This window comes from Rattus norvegicus, chromosome 13 (assembly GCF_036323735.1).
Source record: "Rattus norvegicus strain BN/NHsdMcwi chromosome 13, GRCr8, whole genome shotgun sequence".
In the NCBI taxonomy this organism is placed as follows: Eukaryota; Metazoa; Chordata; class Mammalia; order Rodentia; family Muridae; genus Rattus; species Rattus norvegicus.
In genome coordinates, this window is record NC_086031.1 from 92,443,398 (window position 1) to 92,461,728 (window position 18,331).

The window sequence follows — 18,331 nt, forward strand, 5'->3', positions numbered from 1 at the left end:
TAGGCGCCTAGTGCTACACCATGTTCCGTGTGTCCCATGAGTATGGTGTTCTGGATATTCATTTTCATTGCATTCTAGAAAGTTTTTGGTTTATTACTCTGTTGACCCGACAATGGCTGCCTATGCACTGAAGGTCCAGGAATCCAGTAGTTGTTCAGTCCATGAGGCTGGGTGTCTCAGCTGGTCTTCAGTACACTCTGGAATCCTGAAGAAGTAGGCTCTAATGCCAGTGAAGGAATGGACTTGCTAGTGAGACAAAGGCAAGCAGGCAAAGAGCAATAGCTTCCACCTTCCATGTTCTTATATGAGCTTCCATAGAAGGCATGGCCCAGATTAGAGGTGGTTCTTTCTAGTTCAAAAGATCTTTATTAAAGGTGTGTCTTCCTATCTCAAAGATCCAAATTAAATCTTTCCACTTCAAATCAAGCAAAAATCCCTCACAGACATGTCCCTACATTGGGGCGTTTGGAGTTGGGGGCAGTTAATTAATTCCAAATGTAGGCAAGTTGACAACCATGGTGTGTTGCCATTACAGGAGGCTTCAGAAACTCAACCAATGGCAGACTGTGGTCACCATGTGGTGCACTAGACCTGTTCTACTGACTAATTCCAACTGACTGATCATTGCAGTTTATGAACAAGTGTTCCCTTCTCCCTATCCATCTCACAAAGTATTAATAATTGTGTTCAGAATATAAGAGGTAAATCACAAACATTCATGAAACTGATTTAAAAAAAATAGAATTGCTAAGGCGATGACAAACTGATCTCAGAGACTTTGATTTAGTAAATGAACTAAAAGAATCTCCAGTTTAAGAGCCACTGAGTTGGATGATGAAATATTTATTCAAATGTAGGAGTAATGACCTTACAGCTACATTATGTTTTATTTTTGTAGATTTAATAATACCAGATGTCATCGTCGTGACTTTTCTTATGTGATTGACAAGTAAGAAATACTTCTAACATAAGGGCAATTAACAGTTCATAACCAACTAGTACTTAGTGTCTGTAACACTGTTGGCATGAATATTTAAACAGTTTGCAAATTTAAAAGAAAAGCTGTAGAGATGACCCTAACATTCTGAAACATGTATAAGACACATTTAGCATTGTCCTCAGTGATTCAACTGGTTAAACAGAGCAAGTCTGACTTAGTCTCAAATCCTGTATTTGTCGCTTCTAACTTAAGATAGACAAACAATATTTTCCCCACCTCTCTTCTCTACACAACTGTGTGATTAGCCTAGTTAGAGTTGACATGTCTCCTGAGTTTACAGAGGAGGATTCCATTATAGGAATAAATTAAAAAACAGAGAATAACTGGGATTTTAAAATTCACTTGTAAGACCCAGAGAGATGGCTCAGCGGGTAAAGTCCCAACCCCATGGAAATCCAAGCATAATAACATCCATCTTAAATTCCAGTGTGCCAACAGTGAGACTGTGAGAGGCAACAAGAGAATCTTGCAGACAAGCTGGACTGGCATGCTCAGTGGCAAACAGCAAGGAGACCCTGCCTAGAGCAATGTGGAACGGATGGTCAACTCCAGAGGCTGTCCTTTGACCTCCATATGCATGCCAGACACACAAAAACACATGCACATGCCACATTCATACAAATGTGTAAATTCACACTCACCACCCCAAATAAATTATGCTCTTAGTTTTTTATTTATTCATTTTAACATTTATTTATTCTATGTATAATGAGTGCTCTATCTGCATGTATACCTGCATGGCAAAAGAAGGCATCGGATCCCATTAGAGTTGGCTGTGAGCTACCATGTAGTTGCTGGGAACTGAATGCAGGACCTCTGGAAGAGCAACCAGTGCTCTTAACTGCTGAGTCATCTCTCCAGCTTTTACTTTGTAAATTGGGAAGGAAGAACAAGGAGATCATAACAAATGTCCTTTTTTTTTCCCCCAACAGGGAACTTCTGAGAGATAGCCCACATGAAAATTTGGTAAGAAAAGTATAAACTTGTCAGTGTGGCAAAGGACACAACAACTGAGGCATTTTTCTTTCTTACAGAAAGTAAGGTATGAAGTAGCAAAATATGGCTGCCCGCGAACAGTTGATATGGAAGAAATGTTTCACCCTGTAGTAGAATTGTAAGTATTTACCCACTTGAGAAACTAATTTGTGTACTAGAAGGATGACTTGGTTGTTAAGAGGCCATTCTGTTCTTACAGAGGACCTGAGTTCAGTCCCCAGCTCCTACATAGTGGCTCACCACCACCTACAATGCTAGGTCAAGGGAACCTAATGCCCTGTGCTAGCCTCCTTGGGCTGGGAAGGAGTTGGCTGTTCTTCAGTGGGGAGGGCAGCAGTAGCAGCTTAGTACTTCACTCTATTTTGTTGGCAGAGAGTTTCTACTGGGGTCCAGAAGGCTTCTTCTGCTCTCAGGCCTTGCTGCTTGCCTTCCTTCTGCACCCATCACTCTTGTAAGGTTCTACCAGGTTCTACCTACCCACATCACTCATCAAAACCTCCTGTGCTGTAGCCCTAATCTAATCCTCTCTGGCTTCCACCTTCTACTTTTCCTGAGCACCAAGGCTCTTCCTCCCCTACTGAGAAGTAGCTCTGAGCTTGTTTCCTTGCTTTCTAACAAGGTCCCTATTTCTCCAGAGTTAAAATAAAAACACAATCAATGTTAAAAGTCGCGTGTTCTCTCCCAATAAAGCTCTTTAATTCAGCTCATCAGCATTCAATACCCATTTCCCACCAACTACCATGCCAGATAATTCCCCCCAAGTACTGGGCCAAGCACTAAGAATTCAGGGATTGAGGATGGGATCTCTACCCTCAAAAGATGGACTAAGCAAATACAAGAGCTCACATGCCAAGTTATCTTATAGAAAAGAATGAAGTGGTCAGTGGGTGTTGGGACACAAAAGAAAGAATCCACCTCAGCTATAAGGGGTCCTGCTCCTGGCTCTGGGAGATGTTCTAAAAGTGGATCCTTAAAGGTGCAAAGAGCCTGGGTGTCAGCAGATTCTATTGGAGAAGTCTATCAATGAGACTGGAACTTTGAGGATGAAAATGTATAAACCTACACTGGTGGGCATATGTCAAGTGAAGAAGACCTGGGGGTCCAGACCACGCAAGGATTCAGTCCATTCCTTCCTTTTAGGAAGGCCATGTGACTGCGAGTTTGCTTTGTCTGTATCTCTCTGGATTTTAGGGGAAGAAGTCTTAAGGAGGGAGACCTGTTAGAAAAATTGTGTTTAGGAGCTGGAGAATAATTGAAAGGGAACATGAACCCAGAAGTCCATCTCTGATACAAATGTGTTATGATAGCCAGAAAGAGTTGATGACTGATATGTGAGTGGTGAGGGGACAATGAAGGAATGAGGATGGGTGACCCAAAGATAGCATCAGTCAAATGTCCAGAGCACATGTATATCTCTTTAAGCATTTGAACCATGAGCTCATAGTCGCCATATATCTTAGGATTTCTATGACTGTGATGAAACATCATGACCAAAACCAACTTGGTGGGGCAGGGGTAGGGGGAGTGAGGTGGGGGAAGAAGATTGGTTCAGCTTCTAGTTTGTAGTACATTGTCCAGAGATGTCAGGGTAGGAACTTGGAGGCAAGAGCTGCTTCATTTGCTTTCTTAAAGAACCGGGCACCGCCAGCCCTGCCCACAGTGAGCTGGGCCATCCTACTTCCGTCATCAGTCAATACAATGTACCATAGACTTACCAAAGACCAGTCTGGCAGCTGCATTTCTCCAACAGAGGTGCCCTCTTCTCAAATGAATCTAGCGTGCGTCAACCGACATAAAAACTAGCCAGCACAACATAGACAAACTGTCCCCTTTACTAAGAACATCGTTCCTGGATGTTCTCCTCTCTCTCACAGATATCTCTCCCCTCTGTTAGAGTCCTCTGAGAAACGAAGGACATAGAATGAGCCTATATATTAAGGGGGGAGGGGCGGTAATTAGACTGGCTTATAGGATAAGGCCTGCATAGTCCTGGGATGCCTTGCAGTCCCAGTCCAGCAGAAAAGGTGTGGAGGACTCAGTCCATAACGGAAGGCTGAAGCAGCTGAGTTCTGATGACAGCAAAGGGAGACAGAGGCAACTCACAGGTAGAGCAAATAAGGCCAATGAACACACCCCCAAGTCACAGAGGCAAAGAGGTGAAAAGGACCTCCTCACGTCTGCACCAGTGATGGAAGGTACTGCCCACCTTCGGGGTGGTAAGCAACAAAATCCTTCAAAGGCATGCTTGCAGATTAACCTCAATTAATTAATCTAAAATAATCCCTCACAGATGTACCCAGAGGCTTGCTCATGGATGATTCTAGATCCTGGCAAGGTGATGACCAGTATCAACCATGGCACCCTCTGTTCCAGATCACCATGCAGACGTGCAGTCACTAGACGAAGAGCAGAAAGCGCTTATCGGTGAAACGGCAGCTGCTCTGTACACTGCCAGGCTCGCCCCTTGTCCAGCTTTCCTGTTCCTCTAAACACAGATAATAAAAGACCTAGTCAATATAATGGACCATGCACAAGAAGAGATCCAAAATAGGATTTCCATAGAAAAATTGCCCACAGTTGGGAATTTGACTGCCAATTAGTGACATTCCTGCATTCTCGGATTTAATTAGAATTCTATTCCACCCTAATGAAAAATGTATTAAAATACATGGACGAAAATCTCTCTGGCACTTTTATTCAGTGAAGGAAAACTCCAAAATGAAGGATCATGCTTCTTCCACAAGATGGCACTGCGACCCTTTGCACTAACTCTCCTAATGACACTGAGACCCTTTTGTCCTTAAACATTTTACATCCAATTCTTGTTTTTCTTTTCTTTTCTTTTCTTTTCTTTTTCTCCCTCCCACCCCCCACTGGAGCTGAGGACCGAACCCAGGGCCTTGTGCTTGCTAGGCAAGCGCTCTACCACTGAGCTAAATTCCCAACCCCTTATACCCAATTCTTAAAAAAAAAAAAAAAATTATTGGAGGGGGGAATTGTCAGACCACATTCAGAGCCGGTTCTCTTCTCTCACTTAGTGGGTTCCAGGGGTCAAACACAGACCATCACGCTCCAAAGCAAGTGGAGCCTTTTCCTGCTCGGCTGTGCCATTCCATCCACTCCTGACTCTTAGGAAATCAAGAATTCTATCGCTAACATAAGTTGTAATCAAACTCCTGTTCCCCAGAATGCTGCTAGTTTTCAAGTTAGGGAAATTCCCACCCAATGAGTGTAGGAGGACAACTTCACTCAGACACACAAGCAATAAGGAGCCTGGAAAGTAGGGAGGTAGGGGCATCTTTGGCTACCTAGTGAGTCTGAGGCCAGCCAGCCTGGACTATGAGACTCCATCACACAACAGAGAGGCAAGGAGAAAGGGAAAAGGAGGGGGGAGAAGGAGGTGCAGAGAGGGAGCAAAAGCAGCTGGGGAAGGAAGCTGTGTAAACATTTGTGTGGTCCTGAGTTCTACAATCAGAGGTATAAAGTTATTAATAACAACAGTATCTTTGCTCTCAAGCCTTTATTTTTATTAAAGAGAAAAAAATCTTCATATAAAGTACCAGCTTTCTTTTTAAAACTGCATGGGTCTATGGGAACAACTCAGCATGGTGGGGCTAATGCGTCCGGTGTCAGTATCACCAGGGAGTACCCTGTCCATGCAGGACTGTGACCATGTCTTCTGCTGTATGGAGTCTCTTTCCCAGTCTTACCTCAGCTCTTCTGGCTGCTGACTACAAGATTCCATTCATATTCTAGCTGCCCTTCCGAGGAAGCAGGCAGGAAGTCCAACCTTCAGTACAGTAACTCCATGTTTTCAGTGTCTCCACATGACATGTGGCTTAATGATAGATACCCAGAGACCCTTGACTTGTCCTTCCATCTGTCTCTTCCTTCTCTCTACCATGTCATCAGGACCCACCTAGTCCCACTTCATCACTATGTGGTCATTAGTGCAATGGATAAACTTGCGGTTCTGATCCTCCCTCTTCTGTACTGTCAGGTTTTTATTTTGAACAACATCTGCCACATGGGGCTGGACCTGGTGGTGCACACGAGTCATCATGGCAGTCCGGAGGTGTGCACGCCAAGAGCAGGAGTTCAAGGCCAGCCTTGGCTCCACAGTGAACTCCAAGGTTCAAGACAAATGGTAGCTACATGAGATCCTGTCTCAAAAGGAGGCGCATTTATTTCACTCAGTTGGGAGAAGTAGACCTAGCCATCTGATACAATCATATCAAATATTTGTAATAGTTGGGGAGTCTCAGTGACTTCCCTGGGGACCGTGAATGCCACATTCTTGGATCCCAGTGTGTGGGAAGTAGAGATAGACGATCAGGATCTGAAGGGCCTCTTTCACTTCATAGTAAGCTTGGGGACCTACCTGGGCTATCTGAGACACTGTCTCAAAAAATGGAGTAGACAAAAAAGATTTGAACCTAACACCACGAGACTTGCAAGCTGCAGGCCCTCCTTTTGACACTAAAGTATCATTTTTGTGTTTGTTGTTTCAGGTATGATGAAAATGGATTTATTAAAATAGTGGATGCAAATTTTATCCTGTGGGAAGTGCACGGCAGGAATGACTACATGTATAATTCTACTATGCAGCAGGTACCACCGACCTCTTTGAATTTAAACAACACCCAATTGAATGAATCCTTTTGATTTTTCCATGTGTATGTAAATTATCTGAGGGAAGTAAAACCAATCCATAAGTAGAAAAGAAAGCCAACTCCATATTAAAGTCAGTGACTTCTGAGCTGCATCTCTGAACAAGAAGAGGGTGCTGTTTATAAAACAGACATAAGAAAGGTCAGAAAAAAAAAATAGTGCAGTAGGAAGGGAATGCGGTCATGGTGAGCATTTTCTTCTCTATCTGAACTGTGTCGAACGTTTAATTATCCCTTGAGATCACAGGCTCAAAGAAAATCAGAGTGGCTCCTTTCTGTATGACATTTTCTTTCTCATTAGAGATTAATTATCTGTGATATAGCACTCACCTTGATTCCAAGCAGGGGAGCTGAATTAACACTTTACCACTGTGGGAACACACAGTCTTTCCTAAATAAACCCATCATGCCTCACATTCCCCTGTTTGTTTGGCATCTAAGATGAAAGACCCTGATTCATCCCCATTGATTCATCATTGAACTACTTGTTGTTGGGTAGTGGTGGCACAAACCTTTAATCCCAGCACTTGTGAGGCAGAAGTTGGTAGATCTCTAAGTTCAAGACCAGTAGAGTCTACAGAGTGAGTTCCAGGATAGCCAGGGCGACATAAAGAAACCTTGTCTCGAAAACCAAAAAGAAGATGAAGGGGAGGAAGAGGAAGATGAAAGGAGAAGAAGAAAGAAGGAGAAGCAAAGGAACTGTGTATATGTGTACATTTGTATGGGGGTGCAAGTGTACATGAGTACATGTGTGTGCGGCCCAGAAGAAAACCCTTCCATCAATTGCATAGAGGCATTGCTGAAAAATAACACTTTACTTAACAAGAACTACGTTTCCTACAATCCTCTAGGTGGGTCCATGCCTGGTTCTCTGACTGCAATGCAAATAGGAAGTCTATCATTCTCCCATGGACCCCCATACTTCCTGTCACCTTAGTTCATTATAGAAGCAGCAGTGGTTGGATAGGTTGAAAACTGAAACAGTCCAGAGTAGGAACTTCAAGGAGACATCATGAAGAAGCCTGACTTCTGAGTTCATGCTTCAAGTAACCTGGGACAACGGAGTTGGGCTTTGTATAATCCAGAATTAAACTTTCAATTGGGTGGGATGGGACACACTTGGAATCCCAGCACTTGGCAGATGGAGAAAAGAAGACCAGTTCAAAGTCAAAGTATAGAAATGTATCAAGTTGGGGGTTGGGGATTTAGCTCAGTGGTAGAGTGCTTGCCTAGCAAACACAAGGCCCTGGGTTCAGTCCCCAGCTCTGAAAAAAAAAAAAAAAAGAAATGTATCAAGTTGTTGGCCAACCTTAGACTGCTGCCTCTCTCAAACAAACAGATGAGCCATTTGGTTTCAGTGGCAGAACTCTTGCCAAGTGCCCTGGGTTGGATTCTTAAAACCCTAATCCCAGAATTCCAGCCAGCACTCAGGGATGCAGAGGCAGGTGGATCTGATCAAGTACAGCATGGTCTACAGATAAGAGTTCCACCACAGGCAGTCCAGAAACCACCCGGACCTAAAGAGACCGATCAACAGTTCTCTGCACCCAAATCCCGTGGGAGGGAGAACTAAACCTTCAGAGGGGCAGACACGCCTGGGAGGCCAGAAGAGACTACACTCTGCCCACATTTCTGACTCCAGAGGAAAACACCTAACACCATCTGGGACCCCGGTACACAGGGGCTCTGGGAAAAGGCGACGCAGGCCCTCCTGGTTGCCACCCTCACAGAGAGCTCAAAAGCAGCTCCTCCAACGAGCAACTTGAGCTGCAGGACCACAGGTAAGACCAACTTTTCTGCTCCAAGCAACCTACCTGGTGGACTCAGGACACAGTCCCACAGGAACAGCTGAAGACCAGTAGGCAGGAAAGACTACACGCTCGAAAGCAGAACACTCTGGCTGAAAGAAAACAGGAAAACAGGTCTACAGCACTCCTGACACACAGGCTTATAGGACAGTCTAGCCACTGTCAGAAATAGCAGAACAAGGTAACACCAGAGACAACTTGATGGCGAGAGGCAAGCGCAGGAACCCAAGCAACAGAAACCAAGACTACATGGCATCATCGGAGCCCAATTCTCCCACCAAAGCAAACACTGAATATCCAAACACACCAGAAAGGCAAGATCTAGATTTAAAATCACATTTGATCATGATGCTGGAGGACTTCAAGAAAGACATGAAGAACTCCCTTAGAGAAACGCAGGAAAACATAAATAAACAAGTAGAAGCCTATAGAGAAGAATCACAAAAATTCCTGAAAGAATTCCAGGAAAACACAAACAGGTGAAGGAATTAAAAATGGAAATAGAAGCAATAAAGAAAGCACAAAGGGAAACAACCCTGAATATAGAAAACCAAAGGAAGAGGAGCTGCAGATACAAGCATCACCAACAGAACACAAGAGATAGAAGAGTTCCATAGAAATCATCGACTCAACGGTCAAAGATAATGTAAAACGGAAAAAGCTACTGGTCCAAAACCTACAGAAAATCCAGGACTCAATGAGAAGATCAAACCTAAGGATAATAGGTATAGAAGAGAGTGAAGACTCCCAGCTCAAAAGACCAGTAAATATCTTCAACAAAATCATAGAAGAAAACTTCCCTAACTTAAAGAAAGAGATGCCCATAAACATACAAGAAGCCTATAGAACTCCAAATAGATTGGACCAGAAAAGAAACACCTCCCGTCACATAATAGTCAAAACACCAAACGAACAAAATAAAGAAAGAATATTAAAAGCAGTAAAGGAAAAAGGTAAAGTAACATATAAAGGCAGACCTATCAGAATCACACCAGACTTCTCGCCAGAGACTATGAAAGCCAGAAGATCCTGGACAGATGTCATACAGACCCTAAGAGAACACAAATGCCAGCCCAGGTTACTGTATCCTGCAAAACTCTCAATTAACACAGGTGGAGAAACCAAGATATTCCATGACAAAACCAAATTTACACAATATCTTTCTACTAATCCAGCACTACAAAGGATAATAAATGGTAAAGCACAACATAAGGAGGCAAGCTACACCCTGGAAAAAGCAAGAAACTAATCGTCTTCATAACAAAACAAAGAGAAGAAAAGCACATAAACATAATCTCACATCCAAATATGGATATAACAGGAAGCAATAATCACTATTCCTTAATATCTCTCAACATCAATGGTCTCAACTCCCCAATAAAAAGACACAGATTAACAAACTGGATACGCAATGAGGACCCTGCATTCTGCTGCTTACAGGAAACACACCTCAGAGACAAAGACAGGCACTACCTCAAAGTGAAAGGCTAGAAAACAACTTTCCAAGCAAATGGTCTGAAGAAGCAAGCTGGAGTAGACATTCTAATATCGAATAAAATCAATTTTCAACTAAAAGTCATCAAAAAAGATAAGGAAGGACACTTCATATTCATCAAAGGAAAAATCCACCAAGATGAACTCTCAATCCTAAATATCTATGCTCCAAATACAAGGGCACCTACATACGTAAAAGAAACCTTACTAAAGCTCAAAGCACACATTGCACCTCACACAATAATAGTGGGAGATTTCAACACTCCACTCTCATCAATGGACAGATCATGGAAACAGAAATTAAACAGACACATAAACAGACTAAGAGAAGTCATGAACCAAATGGACTTAACAGACATATATAGAACAATCCATCCTAAAACAAAAGGATATACCTTCTTCTCACCACCTCATGGTACTTTCTCCAAAACTGACCATATAATATGTCATAAAACAGGCCTCAACAGATACAAAAAGATAGAAATAATCCCATGCGTCCTATCAGACCACCACGGTCTTCAATAACAATAAGGGAAGAACGCCCACATATACATGGATGTTGAACAATGCTCTACTCAATGATAACCTGGTCAAGGAAGAAATAAAGAAAGAAATTAAAGACTTCTTAGAATTTAATGAAAATGAAGGAAAAACATACTCAAACTTATGGGACACAATGAAAGCTGTGCTAAGAGGAAAACTCATAGCTCTGAGTGCCTGCAGAAAGAAATAGGAGAGAGCATATATCAGCAGCTTGACAGCACACCTAAAAGCTGTAGAACAAAAAGAAGCAAATACACCCAGGAGGAGTAGAAGGCAGGAAATAATCAAACTCAGAGCTGAAATCAACTAAGTAGAAACAAAAAGGACCATACAAAGAATCAACAGAACCAAAAGTTGGTTCCTTGAGAAAATCAACAAGATAGGTAAACCCTCAGCCAGACTAACGAAAGGTCACAGAGAGTGTGTCCAAATTAACAAAAATCAGAAATGAAAAGGAGACATAACTACAGAATCAGAGGAAATTCAAAAAAATCATCAGATCCTACTACAAAAGCCTATATTCAACAAAACTTAAAAATCTGCAGGAAATGGACAATTTCCTAGACAGATACCAGGTACCGAAGTTAAATCAGGAACAGATAAACCAGTTAAACAACCCCATAACTCCTAATGAAATAGAAGCAGTCATTAAAGGTCTCCCAACCAAAAAGAGCCCAGGTCCAGACAGGTTTAGTGCAGAATTCTATCAGACCTTCATAGAAGACCTCATACCAATACTATCCAAACTATTCCACAAAATTGAAACAGATGGAGCACTGCCGAATTCCTTCTATGAAGCCACAATTACTCTTATACCTAAACCACACAAAGACCCAACAAAGAAAGAGAACTTCAGACCAATTTCCCTTATGAATATCGACGCAAAAATACTCAATAAAATTCTGGCAAACCGAATCCAAGAGCACATCAAAACAATCATCTACCATGATCAAGTTGGCTTCATCCCAGGCATGCAGGGATGGTTTAATATATGGAAAACCATCAACGTGATCCATTATATAAACAAACTGAAAGAACAAAACCACATGATCATTTCATTAGATGCTGAGAAAGCATTTGACAAAATTCAACACCCCTTCATGATAAAAGTCCTGGAAAGAATAGGAATTCAAGGCCCATACCTAAACCTAGTAAAAGCCATATACAGCAAATCAGTAGCTAACATTAAACTAAATGGAGAGAAAATTGAAGCAATCCCACTAAAATCAAGGACTAGACAAGGCTACCCACTCTCTCCCTACTTATTCAATATAGTTCTTGACGTTCTAGCCAGAGCAATGAGACAACAAAAGGAGATCAAGGGGATACAGATTGGAAAAGAAGAAGTCAAAATATCACTATTTGCAGATGATATGATAGTATATTTAAGTGATCCCAAAAGTTCCACCAGAGAACTACTAAACCTGATAAACACCTTCAGCAAAATGGCTGGGTATAAAATTAAGTCAAATAACTCAGTAGCCTTCCTCTACACAAAAGAGAAACAAGCCGAGAAAGAAATTAGGGAAACAACACCCTTCATAATAGTCCCAAATAATATAAAATACCTCAGTGTGACTTTAACCAAGCAAATAAAAGATCTGTATGATAAGAACTTCAAGACTCTGAAGAAAGAAATTGAAGAAGACCTCGGAAGATGGAAAGATCTCCCATGCTCATGGATTGGCAGGATTAATATAGTAAAAATGGCCATTCTACCAAAAGCGATCTACAGATTCAATGCAATCCCCATCAAAATACCAATCCAATTCTTCAAAGAGTTAGACAGAACAATTTGCAAATTCATCTGGAATAACAAAAAACTCAGGATAGCTAAAACTATCCTCAACAATAAAAGGACTTCAGGGGGAATCACTATCCCTGAACTCAAGCAGTATTACAGAGCAATAGTGATAAAAACTGCATGGTATTGGTACAGAGACAGACAGATAGACCAGTGGAATAGAATTGAAGACCCAGAAATGAACCCACACACCTATGGGCACTTGATTTTTGACAAAGGAGCCAAAACCATCCAATGGAAAAAAGATAGCATTTTCAGCAAATGGTGCTGGTTCAACTGGAGGTCAGCATGTAGAAGAATGCAGATCGATCCATGCTTATCACCCTGTACAATGCTTAAGTCCAAGTGGATCAAGGACCTCCACATCAAACCAGATACACTCAAACTAATAGAAGAAAAAGTGGGGAAGCATCTCGAACACATGGGCACTGGAGAAAATTTCCTGAACAAAACACCAATGGCTTATGCTCTAAGATCAAGAATCGACAAACGGGATCTCATAAAACTGCAAAGCTTCTGTAAGGCAAAGGACACTGTTGTTAGGACAAAATGACAACCAACAGATTGGGAAAAGATCTTTACCAATCCTACAACAGATAGAGGGCTTATACCCAAAATATACAAAGAACTCAAGAAGTTAGACCGCAGGGAGACAAATAACCCTAGAAGTTAGACCACAGGGAGACAAATAACCCTATTAAAAATGGGGTTCAGAGCTAAACAGAGAATTCACAGCTGAGGAATGCCAAATGGCTGAGAAACACCTAAAGAAATGTTCAACATCTTTAGTCATAAGGGAAATGCAAATCAAAACAACCCTGAGATTTTACCTCACACCAGTGAGAATGGCTAAGATCAAAAACTCAGGTGATAGCAAATGCTGGCAAGGATGTGGAGAAAGAGGAACACTCCTTCATCGTTGGTGGGATTGCAGACTGGTACAACCATTCTGGAAATCAGTCTGGAGGTTCCTCAGAAAATTGGACATTGAACTGCCTGAGGACCCAGCTATACCTCTCTTGGGCATATACCCAAAAGATGTCCCAACATATAACAAAGACACATGCTCCACTATGTTCATAGCAGCCTTATTTATAATAGCCAGAAACTGGAAAGAACCCAGATGCCCTTCAACAGAGAAATGGATACAGAAAATGTGGTACATCTACACAATGGAATATTACTCAGCTATCAAAAACAATGACTTTATGAAATTCGTGGGCAAATGGTGGGGAACTGGAAAATATCATCCTGAGTGAGCTAACCCAATCACAGAAAGACATACATGGTATGCACTCATTGATAAGTGGCTATTAGCCCAAATGCTTGAATTACCCTAGATGCCTAGAACAAATGAAACTCAAGACGGATGATCAAAATGTGAATGCTTCACTCCTTCTTTAAAAGGGGAACAAGAATATCCTTGGCAGGGAATAGGGAGGCAAAGTTTAGAACAGAGGCAGAAGGAACACTCATTCAGAGCCTGCCCCACATGTGGGCCATACATATACAGCCACCCAATTAGACAAGATGGATGAAGCAAAGAAGTGCAGGCCGACAGGAACCGGACGTAGATCTCTCCTGAGAGACACACCCAGAATACAGCAAATTCATAGGCGAATGCCAGCAGCAAACCACTGAACTGAGAATAGGACCCCCGTTGAAGGAATCAGAGAAAGGACTGGAAGAGCTCGAAGGGGCTCGAGACCCCATGGGCTCCAACCTCATAGGTAGCAATGAATAGCCTAGTAAGAGCACCAGTGGAAGGGGAAACCCTTGGTCCTGCCAAGACTGAACACTTAGTGAACGTGATTGTTGTGGGGAGGGTGGTAATGGGGGGAGGATGGGGAGGGGAAGCCTATATAGAAGGGGAGGGGAGGGGGAGGGGCTATGGGGATGTTGGCCCGGAAACCGGGAAGGGGAATAACAATCGAAATGTACAGAAGAAATACTCAAGTTAATAAAGATTTAAAAAAAAAAAAAGAGTTCCACCACAGCCAGGGTTACACAGAAAAAAAGAAAAGGAAAAGTAGGAGAGGATTACTTTATCTAGCATCACTGGGAGGGGGGAGCTGCTTGGTCCTGTGGAGACTCGATCACCCAGGGTCGGGGAATGCTAGGGTGCTGAGGCAGGACCACCTCACAGAGGCAGGAGGAGGGGGAGGGGATGGGGACTTGTGGAGGGAAAACTGGGAAGGGGGATACCATTTGAAATCTAAATAAATAAAATAACCAATAAAAAATGAAAACAAAACAAAAACAAGCAAAGATTCCTAACATCACAATACAAAAAGTCAGATTCAGATCATGTCTGCCCCTGTGAACAATGCAGAGACCCTGAACAATGCAGCTTGTATTAGACTTGTGCCTAAGTTCAGATACTGGAGCTCACCCGCACTGCTGTAGCCCTCTTGCCTGTCCTGCTCCAGGATGGTTTCTCCTGTGTCGTCACATGGCTGGGACACTTTCATGATGAAACCTTTGCTTCTCCTCCTCTCCATCACTTTCAGTTTTCTTCCCTTCTCCATCTCTACAGCTTAAGTGCCACAGTTTGGTTCACCACTGCCTTACTTTCCTAGGTGTGATCCCGGAATGCTGTCATGGCAACTGTAAATGTTCACCTTCCTTTTGTCTGCCCCTGCCTGTATCTGAGCTGCTGGTCACACACAGTGGACATGTATGACAATGTCTGGAACTAGGACAGCTGGATCATTCAACTAAAAGAAATTTCAACACAATAACTGACCACGTAAAACACTGTACCAAGTATTTAGAGTGTGTCTCCTCCTGAGCACATACAGGACCACCCAAGGAGGAAAGTCAACCTACTCAACCAACAGTACTGGATAAACTCAAACCACACACACACACACACACACACACACACACACACACACCACACCATACACCACACACACCATACCACACATACCACACCACACACACCACACCACACACACCACACCACACACACCACACCACACACACCACACCACACACACACACACACACACACCACACACCACACACCACACACCACACAACATACACCACACACACACACCACACACCATACACCACACACACACACAACACACACACCACACACACCACAACACACATACCACACCACACACACCACACCACACACACACACACACACCATACCACACACACACACACACCACACCATACACACACCACACACCATACACCACACACACACACCACACACACACACACACATCACACACCACACACCACACACACACCACACACACACCAAACACCACACACACACACACACACGCACACACGCACACACGCACACACACCAAACACCACACACACACACATACCACACCACGTACACACACACCACACACACACACACACACACTACACACACACCAAACACCACACACACATACACATGTCAAGTGAAGGAGCTCAAAGCATCCTGAGCATCCTTTGACTGAGGGTCAAAGATGATGGCTCAGTGGTTAAGACTGCTGACTGCTCTTTCAGAGGACTCGAATTCAGTTCCCAGCTCTCAGATGATGGCTCACAATCAACTTTATCTCCTGTCCTGGGGGATCTGATCCCCTTTGGCCACTGTGGACACTCCACTCATACACAGACATACATTCAGGCAAACAAGTAAAATGGAACTCTCACCCAACTCAGAATTGATCTATGGTCTAAACTTAGGAACCCCAAACTGAAAAAAAAAAAAATTCTTAGAAAAAAAAAAGTAGAGTAAATCATCCCAACATTGGTTTGGGCAGTGATTTTTATAATGGCTATGATATCAAGTCCCAGATGAAAGAAAGAGAAAGGAAGAGAGAAGAGAAGGTGGAAGAGGAAGGGTGAAGGGGGAGAAGAAAATGGAAAGGAATGGGGTAGGAGAGAAAGGGAAAAGAGGGAAATCAGGGTGGGGAAGGAGAGAAAAGGTGGACTTCATGAACATCTAAAAACTCTGTGTATCAAAAGGCACAGGAATTGGTGCCTAGACCATGCTTCATCAGAGAGGTTTCATTCAGCAACCAAGGGAAAGAGGAGCAGAGAGTATAGGAGTTAGAGGTGTCAAGGACACCCCAAGAAAACCCCACAGATTCAACTAACCTAGGCTCACAGAGGCTCACAGACACTGAAGCGAACAGGAGCCAGAGAGGACTGACCTAGCCCTCTGCATACAGGTTACAGTTGTGTCGCTTGTGGGATGCCTAACAGTGAGAGCAGGGACTGTCCCTGACCTTTTCCTCCCACCGGCTTGCCTCTTCTAGCCTTAATGCAAGGAGAGGTGCCCAGTCTTGCTGCAACTTGATATGCCACGTCTAGTGGAAATCCACAGGAGCACTGCTCTTTTCTGAATAGAAGTGGAGGAGGAGTGGATGGGAGAGAAACTGGAATGAAAAGAGGGAAGGGAAGCTGTGGTGGGGATAAAAAAATAACAGTAAATCCAAAAAACCACAAAAATAAAAAGGCAACCTATGAAATGGAGCAAAGTATTTGCAGATCATATATTTGATAGTAGAATGTCCCGAGTGTTCAGAAAACTCCCATAATTCAACAAAACAGCCAAATTAAAGCAGGAGGGAGGACTCAAATAGATAATTTCTCTAAAGAAAATGGCTAGTTGGCATTGGAGAACATTTGGGAAACCTAGATTAAATCCACAGTCAGACACTATTTCACATACACTAGCACGGCAAGAATAAAAATAAACAGTATAGTAATAAAGAGTTCGTGATGGAGAGGGGGAAGGGCACCTTCACCCTGGGGAACGCGCAGTGGTAAACCAGAGACTGAGAGCGAGATCTCCAGTATTCCATGCCTGGATGCCCAAAAGAGTGGAATGGAAGTTCTCCATAATTTATTTTCACACCACGTTCACAGCACCATGTACAACAGCCAAGCCTGTAAGGACATGGGCAGAGGGACGTCTCGTTGAAAGGGTGCGTGTATGGGATGGTGTTAAGGGCTGAGACCACAGTGAGCAGGGATGCACATTCTGGTGAGGGAAGCAAGAACTGTGAAGAATGGTGCCTAGAAAAGCCAGGGCAACAGTTAGTTATTCGATGCACAGGAATGCTGTGGAGACTTTCTGGGACTTTCTATGTTTTGAATCAGGAGTAGAAAGGTTTTCATTATTCTCATGTTGGTTTTAGCCTCTATGTGAGGTTTTTTGTTTTGTTTTTGTTGTTGATCTTTTCAAATGAAAAGGGACTTAACATAAAAAGGAATGGATTAGTGCTATGGAAAATAGTCTGGTAATTCTTCACAAATTTCGACACAAAATTCTCGAATGATCCAGCAATTGTGGTTTCACCAGATGGTTCATCAGGTAACAGAGCTTCCTGTCAAGGCTGAGGGACCTAAGATCAATCCCCTCAGGACCCATATGGAAAAAATATGGGACCCACAGGTTATCTATCCTCTGGCATCTCCAGTCACCCAACAGCATCCACTTGCACACATGTGTGGGTGCATGCACATACGCACACCCTCACACGAGCTGTCAAAAGGCAGGAAATCCTCATACTTGCTAGACCATGGATGGCCCGTGGAAACATTTTACTAAATAAAAGCAGGCTAGTTTGCAGGCAGAAAAATACCAAACTACTTCACTTGTAAACGTTAGTTGGTCAAAAGTCTCAACAGAAAGTCGGATGTCGGTTGCCAGGGGTTACGGTTCGTTCAAGTGGGCTCTGGCAGTGGCTGTGGTTACAGAGTGTGAACAAAATCAATTGAACATTTTCAGTGTTTAAAACTGTGTTTAAGGAAAAAAACTGCACTGTATATAAATGTAAGGGTTTGTGTTTTTTTTTTTGAAAAATATTAAATTTTCCAGTGCCAATTAAGTTACTCCAAAACAAGCTAATACAAAGCCTTCTCCATAATCGCACGGTGCCATCTTTTGACAGAATGGTTGTATAAATGAAGCACAGACGTGGGACATTATGATAGAGGAGAACCCAGGCGTCCCAATGGAAGACATCTGGGGGCCTCAGGT

At 42.9% G+C, this 18,331-nt stretch overlaps 1 protein-coding gene across 24 annotated transcripts in view; it reads left to right on the forward strand.

Annotated features, from left to right (window-relative positions):
- Catspere (catsper channel auxiliary subunit epsilon) overlaps positions 1–18,331 on the forward strand; it is a 155,390-nt gene that overhangs the window by 111,572 nt on the left and 25,487 nt on the right. For 16 of the 24 annotated variants that reach the window (XM_039091441.2, XM_039091446.2, XM_063272764.1 and 13 more), the window contains 5 exons: positions 899–949; positions 1,933–1,966; positions 2,035–2,114; positions 6,508–6,607; positions 18,243–18,329. In XM_039091441.2, coding sequence (XP_038947369.1) covers positions 899–949; positions 1,933–1,966; positions 2,035–2,114; positions 6,508–6,607; positions 18,243–18,329 — 352 coding nt within the window. Of the gene's footprint in view, positions 1–898; positions 950–1,932; positions 2,115–6,507; positions 6,608–18,169; positions 18,330–18,331 lie in introns of those variants that run through there. The other 8 variants (XM_039091450.2, XR_005492667.2, XM_063272760.1 and 5 more) reach the window with 8 other exon arrangements.